This window comes from Hyaena hyaena, unplaced genomic scaffold (genome assembly GCF_003009895.1).
Source record: "Hyaena hyaena isolate Hyena2069 unplaced genomic scaffold, ASM300989v1 scaffold_1306, whole genome shotgun sequence".
NCBI lineage: Eukaryota > Metazoa > Chordata > Mammalia > Carnivora > Hyaenidae > Hyaena > Hyaena hyaena.
The window spans coordinates 148,743-167,843 of record NW_024081946.1 but is presented as its reverse complement, the minus strand read 5'-3'; the positions used below and the strand labels follow the sequence as shown (position 1 = coordinate 167,843).

Sequence of the window (19,101 nt, the reverse complement as noted above, 5' to 3'; positions counted from 1 at the left end):
TCAAGTCTCAGCTTCCATTCTGCATTTATGGTCACATCGCCTGACCAAGTGACTCTCACTCATAAGAGGATTTGATTTGGGAGTAATATTTACCAAAATCCAAGTCTCCAGAAAAAAATTATTAACAATTGACTGCCCTTTGTGTAAGACTATCTTTATATATTTTTGATTAATAAGATTATAGTCTCTACAGTCAGTCAGATACAAATCCTGATAAACTTCACATTCATAGAAATTCATATATTTTTCCAGAAATTGGCCTCCAATTTCCATGATCTCTCCTGAACTCCATACATTCATACTTGAGAAAACATCACTCAGGAAGATACATAGGACAAACACTGTTCCATTCCAGCTTACTATGGATATTTTATTAGCATGAATTTAAAAGGGCTAAAATTGATAGCCAGTAATTAGGAAAATACCACACAAAATTTTAAGTGTAATTTATATTTCTCTATGAAAGATAAAAATCATTGCTCTGTGGATTGTCTAGACAGTATTTATTTCTAAAAGGTGGAATTTGTTTTCAGTTTATGTCATCTTGTGTAACTATACCATGTATCTTATGAAAGGATGTTGAACCAAAGAGTATGACAATTGAATTTATGAAAAGGAATCAATAAAAGAAAAAGCAGAAGTTAAGAAATACTTTTTCTGTATCACAGTGTTTATAAGGCAGGGTAGGAAATGGATATAAGTGAAAAGAGATTACGTGTACCTACCGTATAAGTATAAAGGGGTTAATGTTGTGATATGGACCTCTTTTAATTTCCCCTCAGTATCAGTTGATACTAGAATACTGTTGAGTCTAGGAATGGCTATACTTTGGAGAGGTTAGTGACTTGCTCCATTTACACAGTACACAGCCAGAGAGCTGGGTATAAATTTCAGTAAAATAAATTTGAAACAATTTTGTTGGTTGCCAAAATAAAGAATATGATTTTCTATTTGCTGTTTAGGGTTATATGGAGGGAAATAAGAAAAAAAGAGCCTATTATTGCTATTTGCAGTAGGTTTGTCATTTCCTTCCAATTTTGAATAGAAACACATAGTTAGCTTTTTAAGAGATGGAGGTATTGGTTTGTACAATGATAGAATTATATTAGAATGTGATTCATGCCAGTGTCAAGAAAGATATCCATGTCATGTGATAACCATGACTATAGGTATGAAGGTGAAAAATGGTTGAAGGAATCCTAAAATGTCAGAGATCAAAAACTTAATAAATCATCTGTCCAAACATTTATTTGTATAGGTACTGATGTCATTGTTTTTATATATAGCAGTGTTTATGAAATCATCATATTTTACCCAGAGCACTAAAACATTGTGCAGAAAGCAAGAGTCAATCTGTGTGCTACATATCTTGCTGTAGTTTATGAATCATTATAGTACTGAGAGGAGGGATGAATCAAGGAAAAGAATCAAATATATTAATATCCATCCTTGTAGTTTTAAATTGGAACATTGATATTGTGGTACAGTCTGCTTTTTAAAAAACTGTTTATTTGTTGAGAGAGAGAGAGAAAGAGAGAGAGAGGGAGAGGGGTGTGTGAGTTCAAGTAGGGGAGGGGGAGAGGGAGAGAGAAGGAGAATCCCCAGCAGGTTACACACTGTCAGCACAGAGCCCAACAAGGGGCTTGAACTCATGAACTGTGAGATCATGACCTGAGCTGAGCTGTAATTGAGAGTGGGATGCTTAACCAACTGAGCCACCCAGGTGCTCCCAGACTGGTTTTAATTTCCTTTCAGCATTAGCTGATGTTAGAATACTGTTGAGTCTAGGAGTGGCTGCATTTTGGAAAGTTTAATGACTTGCTTTAGTCAGATGGTACACAGCCAAGAGCTGGGTATAAAACTCCTGTCTCTCCTTCCTACATCAGTTATAGCTATTTATTTTATTTTATACCATGCTATTTTCCAGGATCAATTAATTCTTAAAGCTCTTTGTCTCAGGGTGCCTGGATGACTCAGTTGGTTGAGTGTTTGACTCTTGATTTCAGGTCGGGTCATGATCTCCAGGTCATGGAATCGAGCCCCACATCTGGCTCTGTGCTGACAGCATGAATCCTACTTTGGATTCTCTGTCTCTCTCTCTCTCTCTCAAAATAAGTAAATAAACATTTTTAGAAAACCAAAAATCTTCTTTGTCTCCTATTTTTAAAAATGTTTTATAATATCTCAAGAATAGAAATAGTAGTAGCGGGCAGAAATGCTATGGAGTAGTAACTTTAAACACACAGTAACTAAGTATAAAAATGTTAAGATTCTTTTAAGTATCTTCTGATCAGAAGAATTTTCCCTAGAGCTGCAATAAGACATTTGATTCTTAATTGTTTCTTGTTTCCCATATTCATATTAGGTAATATACTTTCTGGGTTTCTATGTCTGCCATACCTTTGTGTTTTCTTTATTCTGTGGCTATCATCTTAGTTCAACTCTTATTGTATATTGCTTGGACCAGTACAGTGGCCTCTTGATTTGTTTCTGTATAGCCATTATATTGTCTAGTCTTTGGCCTTCTTTTTTAATAAACAGCTACCATAGGAATCATCCTGATGCCCAATGCCTGTCATGCCATTCACTTGCCCCAAGGCTTTCAACAACTCCTTAGTATTTATTGCATTAAGGGCATGCTAGTTTGGTTACTATTCAAAGCACACACATTTTCCAGATTTATCTTCCACTATTATTCTACATATATCCTGTGTTCCCAGCCAAACTATCATCTGAACAATCTCTCTCTATAGATACCTTTGTGCATACCGTTACCAGTGTTGAAAATGCCATCTTCCTTTAGATCTGTATGCTAAAATCTTAACCTCTATAAAATGTTAGCTTCCTTTTCAGTCTTTTTTGTTCTCCCCAATCAGTAGTGACTTTTTGACACACTGAAGTGTGTTGTACTTTTTTTTTCATTTTCTAATTTTTAGATGCATTATTATGAATTTCATTTATCTCCCTAGAAGTTTTTTGAAGAAGGGAGTATTTTTAATTCACTTTAATTTCTATTGTATGCCATATAGTCTGTGACTTGCAGATGGTAGGCAATCAGTACATTTTGTTATATTTAAATTTAATGGAAAAAAGTGGAATAAATAAGAAACCAAATATGGGTTTGCTAGGCCAAAGAAGAGAAGTTTATTAGAAAACAAACATGCCACAAGACCTAAGATCTAAGGTGGGAAGAAGGGAGTTGATACTGTTACAAAGACTTGAGAACAGCCCAGGTCTTAATAGATGAGCCTGGATCTCCATTCAAACCCCTGGTTGACTTGGGGTCTTGATGGTTTAGGGCAGGAGGTTTCTTAGGTAGAGAAAGGAGTATGACTCTTTCAGAAGGTTGATTGCTTGTTCTAGACAGTGGACTCAGCAGCAGGAGGAGGTCCTGCAGGTGGTGCGGCAGGGGGCAGGCTGGCAGCAGGGGGGGCGGCAGCAGGGCGCCTGCACAGAGATGGGCTGGCAGCAGGTGGAGGCCCAGCAGCAGGGGCGGCAGACCACGGCCGTGCAGGACGTGGGGCAGCAGCTGATGGGGCGGCAGCAGCCCTCCTGCAGGGAGCAGGGGTCGCAGCAGACGGGGCGGCGGCAGGGCTCGCAGATGGGGCGCGTGCAGCGGCAGGTGCAGGTCACGGGGCGGCACACGGTGGTCTGGCAGCTGACGGGGCGGCAGCAGCAGGGGTCGCGGCAGCAGCAGGGCTGGCAGCAGCAGGGCTGGCAGCAGCCTCCCCCGCAGCCCGAGGAGGAGCAGGTGGAGCCACAGCAGGGGCCGCACATGGTGGTGTCTGAGGCTGGTTTGGGTTGGAGGGGTGAGAGGACTCGGGTGTTGTCAGGTGTGAATGCCTCCCTCCTGCTCTGGGCCCTTTATATACCCTGGCCGGTGCTGATGACCTCTATCCCCATTTATCTTTTGGCCAATTGAGTACAGTTTTTTGACTAATGATTGTATTGCTTGTGACATACTCATGATCTCATTAAAGAATTGTTGCATTCCTAAATATGGATACATTTAAGCTGTTTCTCATCAAAATCTAAGCACTAAGTCATTTGAGGTGATAGCAGCTCTTGATGCTTATTTTGGGTAGATAGCACCTGATGAATCCTGGGCAAAATGGTCCTAAAGAAACTGCAAGTTTTTTTTTTTTTTTCTTTTAAGAAACTGCAAGTTTTAAAAGAAATTAAACATAGAGGGTTACTAGAGCACTGAGTGGATCCTGTCCTTGACCCCCAGAAAATGCCCTGAGAAACCTGCATGTGAATGAGACCAATGTTAGACATGTCTTCACATGTGGACTCCTTGGGATTTTATTTACATATCACCTAATACAATGGAGTGCATGTACTTTGGCTTTTCTTTTCTTTTCTTTTTTAATAGTTTATTGTCAAGTTGGTTTCCATATAACACCCAGTGCTCCTCCCCACAAGTGCCCTCCTCCATGCCCATCAAGAGTGCATGTACTTTGAATAATACTGCAGCTCAGATATTTGTATAGGAAAGATAAAAGGTTATTTTTATAAACTGGGTAAGTGTTGGAATAAAACACCAATGGCTGCCTTCCATTAGTTTTTTCTTTTCTCCAGTTCAGCTTTGAGCAATAGTGGTCCTTCTGGTCACAGAATATTGATTTCGTCTCTGACACATCACATTTTCTGTATTTGCCTTTCTTGTGTGTTAGATAAAGAATCATATAATAGGAAGTTTTTTCTTAATATACCTTGACATGGGTACTATGACTAAGAAGTGACAAGATGGAGGTTTTCAACCAGCATTGCAGACATATACAATACATTGATCAGAGGAGGGACGTCAGAGGCTCCCCAGCTGTTCTGTGGTGGCACTGCTGGAAATGTGGGGGACATGCTTCTAAGGGAAGGGTCACCAGAAGTGTTTGGGGAATTGCTTGGGGGGAATAGTCTCATTACTTTACAGCTTTTCCCCTATTACTATTCACCAGATAGGTTTTGGGTCACTTGAGGATCATTCCCATCATTCAGAAGAATGTGCCTCAGGCCCCAGGGGCGAAAGCTCCCCAAGTGGAATTTTAAACATAATTTCAAAACTTAAAAGGAATGTAAACTGACCGAACATATAGTCATAATCAGGGAAACAGAGGAGGAAGAGATGAAGTGCAGTCTCATCAATGAGGACCTTCGACTCATGTTTCATGTTTTTTCTCTGGTCCATGGACACGTGATTTTTTTCCAAAGCAATCACCAGTGCCTAGATAAAAACTTGTATATTATGCTCTTTTTTGTTCTTTCTCCAGCTTTATTGAGATATAACTGATATATAGCATTGTGTAAGCTTCAGGCGTACACTGTGATGATTCAATGCTTGTATACATTGCACAATGCTTATCGCAGTAAAGTTAGTCAACACATCCTTCACCCCACCTTGCATAACTATCCTTCCGTTATTGTTGTTTTTATGGTGAGAACATTAGCACTCTATTCTCATATCAGCTTTCACATATATAATATATTATTAACTGTGGTCACCATGCTGTACATTAGATCTGTGGAAATTATTCATCTTATAACTGACAAAATCAGTTATAGCTGACAAAATCTTATAATTTTGACAAAAATCTCCCCATTTCTCCTACCTCTCAATCCCTGAAAATCACTTTTCTACTCTCTGTTTCTATGAGTTCGATGTTTTTGACTCCAAATATAAGTGATCTCATACAATATTTGTGTTTCTCTGACTTACTGCACTTAGCACAGTTCCTCAGAGTCCATCTACATTATTGGAATTGGCAAGATTTCATTCTTTTTTATGGTTGAGTAATACTTAATTATATATATATATAATAAAATATGGTTTATATATAAAAAAGCACAGTTATTGTATATATATAATGGAATACACACATCATATATATCATTCATATATATATGTATACACGGTGTTGTATATACACGTATAATCATATTTTCTTTATACATTCATCTGTCATTGGACATTTAGGTTGTTTTAATACCTTGGCTATTGTGAACAATGCTGTAATGAACATGGGAGTGCAGATGTCTCTGAATTTATCTCCTTCAGATGTATACCCAGATGTGGGATTGCTGGGTCATATGGTAGTTCTATTGTCAATTTTTTGAGGAGTCTCTAACCATTTTCCACTGTAGCTGTACCAATCTACATTCTCACCAACAGTGCACCAAGGTTCCCTTTTCTCCACATCCTCACCAGTATTTGTTCTCCTCTTTTGGATACTAGCTATTCTAACAGGTGGAGGTGATACCCCATTGTGGTTTTGATTTGCATTTCCCTGATGATTACTGATGTCAAGCACTTTGTTGGCCATCTGTATGTCTATTCAGGTCCTCTGCCTGTTTTTCAATAAGATTGTTTTTTTGTTTGTTTTGCTGTCTGTTTTTGTTTGTTTTTATTATTGGGTTATAGGAGTTCCTTACACATGCTGGATATTAACACCTTATCAGATATATACTTGGTTTGTAAATGCTTTCTCCCATTTGCCTTTTCACTTTGTTCATTGTTTCTTTTGCTCTGCAGAAGCTTGTTAGTTTGATGTAGTCCCACTTGCTGATTTTTGCTTTTGTTGCTTACACTTAGCTCTTTTCAAGGCACACTGTCTCATAATCAAATTTTCATGTTGTTGGGAGTATTCATGATATTCCCATTTTGTGCAAAGGAGGCCTCTTTGAAAGATACATGAAACCCCAAGTTACCAAGACTAATTTCTCTACTCTGAACGCTTCTGATTCAAAATTGTTCCAAAGAGATATTCTTTCCCCTTTGTAAAGATCCACAGAGAGTACGTGAATCCCTCAGTAAGCAGTTCTAGTGCTACTTAGTCTAAAATGCTCATCCTCACCCCATAATCAAACTTCATCTCCAGGCAGAGAAAATAGGAGTTGCGTTTCTGTAATTCATGCCATAGAGCTCTGTGATTTAACATTGGTGGCAAGTCATGTGGTATTTTTTTAATGCCACTTATCCTAAAACTAGACAACATTCACTGAAACTTTGCCATTTACTGGCTGTGTGTCCTTGGGCCATGAGGGGTAAGGATGGCATATACCCAGCTTGTTGTGAGCAGTAAATAAGCTAATATTTGCCAAGTGCTAAGAACAATGCCTGGCACTTAGCAAATGTCTTGTGTTTGCTAAGTAAGTAAATATATTTTAAAAAGTCATGTTATATGGGTGCCTTTAAACTCTAAATTTTGAATTTAGAATAAAAATGAACATATATGGTATGGCAAATGACTATCTCTTTGCTCAGTCAACCACAGACTGTATACTAAATAAGATCATCCAGGGGAGAGTTTCATTAATAACATTAAATAAAATAAAGATACCTGGAAGAGAGTTATAGAGCTCCGTCTTTTGAACACTGATTTCTGGAAAGGGGAGTTACGTCATTGTCGTAGATCCTATAAGGAGAAAATGTGGCCTGAACCCTACTGAAAACCCCACAGTCCATGCAAAACAGTGAGTTCTTAGAAAAACATCCTTTAAAAAAAGACTTAAAACTGATTTAGATAGGTTCTTGATGGTGATGGGCAACATATTCTGTATTACTAATGCTAGGGCTTTATTTAGCACTATCATTCAACAATAATATTATGAACAAATTTTAACATGGAAAATGTATTATTGTCTTATGTTCATAGTTATCAATTCTCTATGCAAATGGTGAAAAGTAATTAGAATTATAATTTGGAACAGCTAACAATTTTTTTTTTTTTTTTTACAAATAGTTTATTGTCAAATTAGTTTCCACATAACACTCAGTGCTCATCCCCAAAGTGCCCTCCTCCATGCCCATCCCCCCTCCCCCCCACATCCATCAGTCCTCAGTTTTTGTCAGCATTCAAGAGTCTCTCATGGTTTGCCTCTCTCCCTTTCCCCCACCATTTCCGCCCTTCTTCTCCCCCTTGTTCCTCCGTCAAGTTCTCCTAATCCTCCTATACGTGCAAACATGATATTTGTCCTTCTCTGCCTGACTTATTTCGCTCAGCATAACACCCTCAAGGTCCATCCATGTTGCTACACGTGGCCAGATTTCATTGTTTCTCATTGCCATGTAGTATTCCATGGTATAGATAAACCACATCTTCTTGATCCATTCATCTGTTGATGGACACTTAGGCTCTTTCCATGTTTTAGCTATTGTGGAGAGTGCTGCTATGAACATTGGGGTACATGTGCTCCTATGCCTCAGCATTTCTGTATCCCTTGGGTAAATTCCTAGAAGTGCTATTGCTGGGTCATAGGGGAGTTCTATTGTTAGTTTCCTGAGGAACCTCCACACTGTTTTCCAGAGGGGCTGTACCAGTTTACATTCCCACCAACAGTGTAGGAGGGTGCCTGTTTCTCCACATCCTCGCCAGCATCTAGAGTTCTCTGATTGCTCATTTTAGCCACTCTGACTGGTGTGAGGTGGTATCTCAGTGTGGTTTTGATTTGTATTTCCCTGATGAGGAGGGATGCTGAGCATCGTTTCATGTGTCTGTTGACCATCTGGATGTCCTCTTTGGAGAAGTGTCTGTTCATGTCTTCTGCCCATTTCTTCACTGGGTTGTTTGTTTTTTTGGCGTGTAGTTTGGTGAGTTCCTTATAGATTCTGGATATTAACCCTTTATCTGATATGTCATTTGCAACTATCTTTTCCCATTCCGTTGGTTGCCTATTAATTTTCTGGGTTGTTTCCTTGGCTGTGCAGAAGCTTTTAATCTTGATGAGGTCCCAACAGTTTATTTTTGCTCTTGATTCCCTTGCTTTTGGGGATGTGTCAAGTAAGAAGTTGCTGCGGTGGAGGTCAAGGAGGTTGTTTCCTGCTTTCTCCTCTAGGGTGTTGATAGTTTCCTGTCTCACGTTCAGGTCCTTTATCCATTTTGAATTGATTTTTGTGCATGGTGTGAGAAAATGATCTAGTTTCATTCTTCTGCATTGGAACAGCTAACAATTTTTTAAAATTCTTAATTTGGAACATATCAAGTTGCATACCTTATTTTATGCAATTGAGATGATCCCGAAAAGTTAAAATATGAATCAATGTTTAATAATTTGATCAGAGTTTAAAGATATCAGAGAAGTCCACTATATATAGCATAGTGGTACACTCTTCTATATGTAGTAAAATACTTCATTTGAGTACAAATAGATGCTCTGCAATTATCTGCTTTAAATCCACTTAGACTCTCATAGGTAGGTTTTTAAAAGCCGAGCATAGGGGCACCTGGGTGGCTTAGTCGGTTAAGCGTCCGACTCTCGCTTAGGTCATGATCTCGCGGTTGTTGGGTTCGAGCCCCGTGTCGGGCTCTGTGCTGACTGCCAGCTCAGAGCCTGGAGCCTGTTTCAGTCTGTGACTCCCTCTCTCTCTGACCCTTCCCTGCTCACACTGTCTCTCTCTCTCCTAGAAATAAATAAAACATTAAAAAAAAAAACTTTAAAAAAAAATAAAAAATAAGTAAAATAAAATAAAAGCCGAGCATAATCTAGAGAAAGATTTAAATATTTTCCCCAAAATAAATATAGGTTTTAGACAGTACAGTCCACTAAAAAGAAAATATATGTTCATTTTAAAATGATATAATTAAGAAAAATACAAATAAGAAAATGAGTATTATCCCCAATTACTCTTATATTTTGTTGCATTTTGTTTATTTTATTTAAAAAATTTTCTTTTAATATTTATTTATTTTGAGAGAGAAAGAGAGTGCGTGTGTGAGTTGAGGGAGGGCTGCAGAGAGAGAAGGAAGGAGAGGATCCCAAGCAGGCTCCATGCCACCAGCTCAGTGCCCAATGCAGGGCTCTGACCCCACAAACCATGAGATGATGACCTGAGCCAAAATCAAGAGTCAGTCACTTAACCAACTGAGCCACCCAGGTGCCACCACATAATGTTTTGAATACTTTTTAGGCATAAGCACACATAGACATGCAGAATATATTTTTTTCTCACAAAATAGTTTAATATTTTATAACTTGCTTAATTTTAACTTAAATATATGACAAGACAATTGCATCATGTTTCCTAGTGAGTTTATAATCTTTAACTATTTTTAACTACGTGTGGCATTTCTTCTATATTTATGTTTATATTACGTACTGTTTGCCTTTTTTTCTTATTTATACCTTATCTCCCTAAATAGATTATAACCTCTTTGAAGCAGGAGCTCTCTTTTATTCTTTCATATTCCTTCAAAATGGTCTCCACTCAGTGTCTTATTCATAGTAGATGTTCAACAAACCTGTGTAGATTGTCAGTGATTGAATAATTTTCTTGGGAGATTGCCATTACTGCCCAGTTCCTGAGCACAAAGATAATCAGCTCTTGAGAGCCAATGTGGGTTTAATACCCACAAGACTTGACACTGTAAATAACATTCAAAATAACTACCAGATCTTTCACACATAGGAAGGAGTGTGTTTATCTGAAGCCATAGTTATTCTTGGCCAGAGAAAACCTGAGTTCCTCTGGGCAGAAGAACATGTCTCCTACCATATTAAGATGAAGTGTTTGACTTAAAGTCTTAATGTCAGGGGACTTGCATTCTCCTGGGTCTTTTCTAAACATCAGTGATTATAATTATATTAGTAAGAAACTTATTTAATTGTTCATTAAATTGATCACTCTTCAGCTTTAAAAACATGGGTTTGGTCAGATGTTGCCTAAGGTTCTTTCCACGTCTGACATACTGAGTTTTCTAAGTTGTGCTTACAACAGATGTCAGGTCACTGAATGAACCCTCAGACCAGGGATGTGTGTGTCAGCTCCGATGCAGCCTCCTCACTGGGTGTTGTTAAAGGACATTTCTCAGATGTTTGGCATCTCTGGAATTGTGAGCACATGTGATTCTGTACGTGTGAGGAAGATAGAGCTGTGCCCACTTTTCTCACTTGGCTACTATACCTTATAAATGCCACTTAACAAGGATAATAAGGAAACTACCCAGACTTAGGTTGTTTCAGAGAACAGTTTGAGAGGATTATTCTGCATCTTGCTTTGATTATCTCTGGGCAAAATAGAGAGACAGAACCTATTGAGAGGAAGTATCACAAAGACCATGATTTCATGCTGGAGATACTAAGTTTATTAGAAAACAGAAGACATATTTGAGGAGTTCGATTGGGGTCCTGAGAGGACAAGGTATCTTCATCGGTAGTCAGTCTGAAAAGGGGGCTTGAGTGCCTACTCTGAGCCGGACTGAAGAGATGACAAATGGGCTTCTCAGGGAAAGGCATGTTGTTCTGCCTTCAAGTTCAGAGCAGGACGGCCCCACCATCTACTGGGGACCCTTAGTGATGATGCACTCAGCAGCAGGAGGAGGTCCTGCAGGTGGTGCGGCAGGGGGCAGGCTGGCAGCAGGGGGGGCGGCAGCAGGGCGCCTGCACAGAGATGGGCTGGCAGCAGGTGGAGGCCCAGCAGCAGGGGCGGCAGACCACGGCCGTGCAGGACGTGGGGCAGCAGCTGATGGGGCGGCAGCAGCCCTCCTGCAGGGAGCAGGGGTCGCAGCAGACGGGGCGGCGGCAGGGCTCGCAGATGGGGCGCGTGCAGCGGCAGGTGCAGGTCACGGGGCGGCACACGGTGGTCTGGCAGCTGACGGGGCGGCAGCAGCAGGGGTCGCGGCAGCAGCAGGGCTGGCAGCAGCAGGGCTGGCAGCAGCCTCCCCCGCAGCCCGAGGAGGAGCAGGTGGAGCCACAGCAGGGGCCGCACATGGTGGTGTCTGAGGCTGGTTTGGGTTGGAGGGGTGAGAGGACTCGGGTGTTGTCAGGTGTGATTGCCTCCCTCCTGCTCTGGGCCCTTTATATACCCTGGCCGGGTGCTGATGACCCCCACGACACAGGCCATTTCCTTATTTGTGTTTACTCTTTCTGAAATGGCACTGGTAAGTTAGTAAGCTCCCTAGACATTTTTTTTTAGGTGCTCAGGTACTCATGGAAGACCATTTGCTTTCCTTATTTGATGGAGACTCATTATGTTTTGCTATTTATGGTTCAAATATGCCCTTAATGACCCTAACTTCAGAGTTTCCAATTATCTTAATAATTCAGTGATGTTTTTACCAATTGACGTTTTGACAGCACAAAATAGCTGTCATGCTCTTAGGCTTATTTAGTAATAGTGGAAGTGGATTTCCCAAGTTGTGAGTGTCCATTTCCACCATTAAACTTCCTGGACAAAACAAGTTCAGAAAAGTGATATGAGACTGTATGAAAAGGCATATGGTCTGTGAATAAAAGAAGAGTTTTGTTGTGTACTTTTTGTAGCTTCAGGAATGCATCTTATCATTTTATCATCAGTGGGTTTTTTCCCCCAATTTTAAGAATTTTGGTAAAATACATATAATGTAAAATTTACTATCTTACCATTTTTAAGTGTACAGTTCAGTGGTATTAAGCACATTCATATTGTTGTGAACCATCAGCACCATCCATCTCTAGAAGTCTTTTCATTTGCAAAACTGAAATTCTGTCCCCGTTAAACAACTCCCCATGAACTCCTCTTCTCAGCCCCTGGCAACCACCATTGTAATTTCTTTTTTTTTTTTCTGTAATTATCTCCCCCTGCCCCCCACCCCATTAGTATTGGCTCCAGCACTACTTGGCATATGACTTTAGGCAAGTCACTTACCTGGTTCCTTATGTACAGAATGTAGACTATAAACCCAGCCTCTGGTAACCATTGTTCTGCTCTCTGTTACTGTGAGTTTGGCTTTTTTTTTTTTTTTCTTTGTCTTAGATAGACATAGTTGTACTTTCATAGTTGTAGCTTTCCAAACTATGTAGAATTTCATTTTTAATCTTCACGATGGCCAGTATCATTGAGTTGTAGTAACTATATTCTAAGAACTTTGCTAAAAGAAATAAATGTACTAACTTGTTCTTCATAATAATCCTTCGACATAGGTATTGTTGAATTCCTAATTTTACACATAAGAAACCAGAGAAGTGACCTGCCTAAGGTCATACACCTATGGTATTGGAGCCAATACTTACTGCAAAAACACCTGTAGGAACATTATTGTAAGCCCAAGGAGCTGAAGAGTGGAATTGTGGTTACCATATTCCCTTTCATTAAGGAATGTCTGTTTTATTTAGGAATTTTAACAGTGAATTTATTTTTAAAACAGGTGGTATTTGTGAAATGGCTGATTTTTAGAGTTATATGAAAGGACTTTATGTCTTCCGAATATCCTCAGGAATTCAAAGAATTATCGCCCACAGAGCCTTCTGAAAATTCCAAAACATACCGTAAGGAGATAGCATCAAAGTTGGACATAATTGATTGGTTATGGAGCGCTATGAACAAAGCCACTGTTGAGAAGAATTTCCTCTACCCTTTAAGGTCCTTCTTCCTGGACTAAGAAAAAATGACATGAGACAGATTAACAGGAGAAAATAAAATTTAATAGAATACATATGAGGAAATCCATATAGCTCTGGAAATTTCAAAGATAGTGAGGCAGCATGATACTTACATGAGCTAAGGAGAGGAGTGAGAGTCTGAGGATACAAAGGGGAGAAAGACCATTAGCAGGAAGATGGGAGATGTTTAGAAAGCAAACTTAATCTATTATGCAGATAGGTTTCATAGATAAAGAGGAATCTCTATTAATAGCTTTCTTCCTGGTAGAGACAGGTAGTCCAGGGAGAGGTAAAGAATGTTTACTGAATCTGCTGGGTTTTGATTGGATTTAATTCAAAATAATGTTCACACCACAGTGGCTCATTTGGGGACAGCCTGTCCTTGGTCCCTACACTACCATCTAGATGAAGGTTGCAGTCTGCCAGCATAACCGAGCCCCCCGGTAGTGATCCCAGCCAAAAGTGACCTCTAGGCCCGCTTTGTCTACATCCCAGGGTCTTGCTCCAGTGTTTCCCCATGCACTACACTTGAGCATATTCCTGCTTACAGAGCCAGTTGTGAGTCTCAGTTGTTTAGGACTGTAGGAAAATCATGTCACACAGCCATTTTATAGACTCTGCCTTTGGATTTCCTTGGTTCTAACCTTTTGCTTTACAACTAAGTCTGTTCTAGATCTGTGGTTGAAGCTTCCTTCTTGATCATTCTACTTGCATAGTCCCTTGCTGGCTTACCCAGATCTTCACCAGCCACTGTGGCTAACCATGGCATGGAGTTACTGTGGAAACAAACACAATCTCATAATAATGAGGAGCTTGGGAGTACATAAAGCATTCCACATTTGAGAATATAATAAGATAAGGAATTCTCTAGAAGGAAAGAGGAGGAAAACAATGTAGTTAGAGACTTTTAAAAATGATGTTCAAGAACATGTAGAAAGAAACTAGATTTGTCAATCTGTCTACCAGTAAACCATAATCCCTTACTAAAGAGAAAACCCCATTGTATATTGCAAATGTTTTAAACACAGTGGGCTTCTTGTTGAGAAATTTTTACCATATTTCAAGAAAAGTACTTTCCTTCATGAGAAAGCTTATTTATTTTATTGTAAGAATGCACATGTCCAGCATGAGGAGATAATCAGTGACGGATGAAGATGTTTTTCTCTCCTCTAACTCCATAGAACTTATTCAGTCATTCAGCAAATTCTCATTATATCCTATGTGCTAAATATGACACAGGTCAGTGGGAATCCAGTAGTGGACAAAGTCAAGTTCCAGGCCTTCACAAAGCTTATTTGGCTTGCCTCCTCTCTCTGGGCAGGTAGATATGCCCAAGCAGGCAAGTAGCACATTCCAAAAAATTGTTTTAGATCATATGCTGGGAACTCAATGTATATTTCTCAGAAAAACACTAGTAGTTGGTTTACTAAGCAGCCTAAGTGTTTAACAACAACAAAAACATATACAAGTGGATTAATATTCATCTTTCAAGTACATTGGCATTGTTTTAATTTAATTCTAAATTAGAATGATTCTAGCTAAGCTACATAGCTCCTTCTCTTCCCAGCAGCAGTGACTCTATTAGAATCAGAATTGACCAGGAGCACTTGGTTGGCTCAGTCAGTTAAGCATCTGACTCTTGATTTTGGCTCAAAAATCTTGATTTTAGCCAAAAATCAAGAACTCATGGTTTGTGAGATCAAGCCCCACATTAGGCTCTCTCTCAGCATAAATAAATAAACATTTAAAAAAGAATTGTCCATAGTGGTGCTGGAGGGGAGCCTTGGGAAAGATGGGATAGTGATTCTTTGAACCTAGGCCTTCAGTGGTTCAGGATTCCCAGGTACCAATTAGTATTAATCATGGCACAGTTTCCTAAATCAGTGTATAAACATAGCTCTGACTTAGGCTTCCTCCTCCTTATCACATGTATGGGGATGATTCATGGGTCAAGTTCACAATCAGAGAAACCACTGTAGTCTCTCCATTTCCTCAGCATCACCACAAAACCTGTGGCTTGAGATATGAAGGTGCCTTCCATGAGATATTCTGTATTACTTGAACTACTATTAAAATTATAGACCTTGCACTTGAATTGTTCCTAAAGGTTAAAAAAAAAAAAAAAAAAAAAGAAAGGCCCTTGAAAAAATCCTTTTGGTTCTTCTGATTCTGCATACCATACCTTAAGCTAAAAGAAGCTTTTGAAGATTAATAAACAATAAAGAGAAACACATTTGCTTCCCAGAAATAAAATTTTTTATTATTTTACCATGTGAAATCCCAGCATAAGCATGATGATACCCTGGAAAATTACCCCATCTTGAAATAGTAGAGATGTGATGAGTCAGTGGGATAGAGCTCCATTCAAGAAGAACTTTGATCTTTGTTCACTCATGTTTTTTCAAGCCAGGAAATCAAATGAGGAGAGCTGGCATGTTTCTAAAGTTTGTCAAAGAGGGCCAGGATTAACTGTGTAATTATGTGGGAAAATGGATAGACAGATACTGTTGAATTAGTTGTTGAAGAGCAGGTAGTTTGCAAAGGACGGATCTCTCATCTGATCCCTTGGGGTGGGAAAGAGTGTTCACGTGTTTCTAAACACCTGGGAATGCTTCTCAACGGGCTGTTCAGCAGCAGGAGGAGGTCCTGCAGGTGGTGCGGCAGGGGGCAGGCTGGCAGCAGGGGGGGCGGCAGCAGGGCGCCTGCACAGAGATGGGCTGGCAGCAGGTGGAGGCCCAGCAGCAGGGGCGGCAGACCACGGCCGTGCAGGACGTGGGGCAGCAGCTGATGGGGCGGCAGCAGCCCTCCTGCAGGGAGCAGGGGTCGCAGCAGACGGGGCGGCGGCAGGGCTCGCAGATGGGGCGCGTGCAGCGGCAGGTGCAGGTCACGGGGCGGCACACGGTGGTCTGGCAGCTGACGGGGCGGCAGCAGCAGGGGTCGCGGCAGCAGCAGGGCTGGCAGCAGCAGGGCTGGCAGCAGCCTCCCCCGCAGCCCGAGGAGGAGCAGGTGGAGCCACAGCAGGGGCCGCACATGGTGGTGTCTGAGGCTGGTTTGGGTTGGAGGGGTGAGAGGACTCGGGTGTTGTCAGGTGTGAATGCCTCCCTCCTGCTCTGGGCCCTTTATATACCCTGGCCAGGTGCTGATGATCCCCATGACACAGGTCATTTCCTGGAGTTGTGGCTACCCATTGACCCCTAGATTGGGGATTCTGTTGCTGAGGCAGCAATTCCATCATGGAAGGATGCTTTCCTTTCTGCCTGTCTCCTTTCTTCCTTGAAATGAATACTTGATGAATTATATCATCCAAAAAATTACCCATGGAATAACCAACCTTCCAGACCATGCCATGTGATACATTGAAAGTGTGAAGAATCCAGTGTTGACACCATCATACTTTCCTCTTGATCGTCTTGTTCACCACCCATGACTCAGTGCAAGACTGTAGTGTTCCTGAGGTCACAGACCTGGTTTCTGATTGACCTTGAGGGTGAAGCAAGGATTTCTCAAAAACCAAATGACTCATGAAAGGAGATGTGTACTGATTGTGCTATGGGAAGAATGGTCCAGTGCTTCTGGAAAACAACACAGCGCTTCACCTCATTTGTAAGGGAATAATCACCAGAGCCTTTGAAGTGATATTGTTTAGTAATTCAGTTGGCCTATAAATGAGTCACTTCTCAAACTCTTACTATGTAAACAGTACTATTTATGAGTGGAGAGGGAAAGGAAAGAAAAATAAGTTCCAAGTAGATTCTTATCACCTACTAATTACAAATTTTAGGATAGTAAGACAAAGGCAGATGAAGCAATCAAAGGCAAAGACTTTTCATGGGACAAAAAAATCAAACTAAGTGAGGATTTTATTCATATTATGCATTTTGAATGCGCCCCCTGAGTAAAGTCTTAGAAATAAAATAAAAATTGGGGTCACTCTTTCCAGGTATGACCATAAGCACTTCAAAACACATTGTAAATATTTATAACGGAACCCATTATCTTTCTGTAGTAGATGCTTTGGTCTGTTGGCCGAGGGTTTGATTGCTTATGAAGTGTGAAATAGGCTTCAAAAAAAACCCAGAGGAATTAAATGTGCTAGTGACTGATAAGATAGCCTTGTCTTTTTTAGGTACAGCTAAGAAAAATAAATTTATAGTTGGAAGATAGGTTAAGGATGACATTGTCCAAGGGTTGCTGATGACTCTTAGACTAAATTTTCCCCAAAGCGTGGTTTGTTTGATGTGATCATTAAAAATTTTTTAAATGTTTATTCATTTTTTAAGAGAGAGACAGAACACAAGTAGGGAAGGGGCAGAGAGAGAGGGAGACACAGAATCTAAAGTAAGCTCTAAGCTCTGAGCTGTCAGCCCAGAGTCTGACATGGGGCTCAAACCCAGGAATGCTGAAGTTGGATGCCCAATTGACTGAGCCACCCAGGTGCCCTGATCTATCATTTTTTAATACACTCCTTGGTCTGCAAGGAGTGTCCTTGAAGGTCCTGGTCCTTGAAGGCCTTTGAGTTTGTGACCCATCATGGTCCTTCAAAGGTTTTGGAAGGCCATATTTGTAAATTGATATCTCTAAAGTTATGCAGGTAAAAGAGTGGCAAAGCGTTTACAGTGCTATGGTCTTCTGTTGAGTATAAACACTCTTGAGGGACATAGTCTTTTCCAACTCTGTTACTTCAAACCAGTGAACAGGTAGTCGTAGTTATCAAAACTTCTATCTAGTGAAATATAATGGGGACTTGATTGATTTATGATTTAGTGTATTGTTATTTGGATTAGCATATAAATAGTGATTCAAGTGTTAGGAATAGAAACATGTCTGTAAACTCACTGCATTTGTTAACTAACAAGGACAGAATACCAAGAAATTCTGTGTCCTGATATCATAGACTGTCAAAATTTTGCTATTTGAAGCCACATCAGTAAGCAAGGAAGATCCCACTATTTCCTGGACAGGATCTTAGTCACCTTAATACAGAGAAGCAGCATCAGTATCCAACCCAGAGGCAGAATTCCAGATCAGAGATTTTCAGAAACAACATTCTTCATTTATCTTAACTATGTAGTTTTCAAAAAAAGAGGACTTAAGTCCGTGTGACAGCCTAGTCCTCATGTGAATTCTTTTGCACAACCCCTGTTTTGCTTTGAGTCCTTTGAAACACCATTTCATGTAATTCTACTTTAGCTCTACCATTCTTCAAAAACCTATAAAAATAACCTTTCCTTTGTTTGATGGAGTGTCCCTGGTCCGATGCTGTGTGGTCTCCTTTGCTGTAGAACATTAATAGGCCTAAGCTTATTGAAAGAGATTGTCCCTAGTCTTTGTCACATGGGCCTTTTTAGTCCTGTTATTTGAATTCCAGATGTTCTCCAAGAGCATAACCACCAAGGTGGGAGCAAGTAAATGTTAACCACAGTGGTGATAACTTGTGGGATTTTGTGGTTGGATTGAAAGTATGCAATGCTGACGACTTTTTCTGATGGTGAACCAACCCTCTTCATAGTTTCATAGGTTGTGTGTTGTTAGGAGCTAGTTTGGGGGCCTCTGGATGTTAGGAAGATTTAAAAATTCTGAAAACAGAATATCCGTTCCCTGTTTTCAAAGTGATCTTTGAAATACCCTCTAATCATAAGAAAGATCAGGATAGGAAAGAGTGAGGGAGAAAGTGCAGGAGGGGGATGGGGAAGCCAAAGAGGGGTTCAGATCCTTCCACCCCTACCTAGCAAGTGTGGGACTTAGAGCTAA

The 19,101-nt window shown here is 40.3% G+C and overlaps 3 protein-coding genes across 3 annotated transcripts; all 3 read right to left on the bottom strand.

The window, feature by feature from the left end:
* Nucleotides 1–3,372: 3,372 nt before the first annotated feature.
* On the bottom strand, nt 3,373–3,777 carry LOC120225064 (keratin-associated protein 2-3). Its single transcript, XM_039223294.1, has one exon. It carries the CDS (start codon nt 3,775–3,777, stop codon nt 3,373–3,375), a length of 405 nt encoding a protein of 134 aa, XP_039079225.1.
* Nucleotides 3,778–11,295: 7,518 nt separating this feature from the next.
* Nucleotides 11,296–11,700, bottom strand: LOC120225045 (keratin-associated protein 2-3). The gene has a single exon (XM_039223270.1). It carries the CDS (start codon nt 11,698–11,700, stop codon nt 11,296–11,298), a length of 405 nt encoding a protein of 134 aa, XP_039079201.1.
* Nucleotides 11,701–15,977: 4,277 nt separating this feature from the next.
* Nucleotides 15,978–16,382, bottom strand: LOC120225044 (keratin-associated protein 2-3). Its single transcript, XM_039223269.1, has one exon. The coding sequence runs from the start codon at nt 16,380–16,382 to the stop codon at nt 15,978–15,980; it is 405 nt and encodes a 134-aa protein (XP_039079200.1).
* Between the last annotated feature and the right edge of the window lie 2,719 nt (nt 16,383–19,101).

What these genes read in the sequence shown, in the direction of transcription:
- LOC120225064 (XM_039223294.1), bottom strand. Translation starts at nt 3,777, where the DNA reads ATGTGCGGCCCCTGCTGTGGCTCCACCTGCTCCTCCTCGGGCTGCGGG.
- LOC120225045 (XM_039223270.1), bottom strand. Translation starts at nt 11,700, where the DNA reads ATGTGCGGCCCCTGCTGTGGCTCCACCTGCTCCTCCTCGGGCTGCGGG.
- LOC120225044 (XM_039223269.1), bottom strand. Translation starts at nt 16,382, where the DNA reads ATGTGCGGCCCCTGCTGTGGCTCCACCTGCTCCTCCTCGGGCTGCGGG.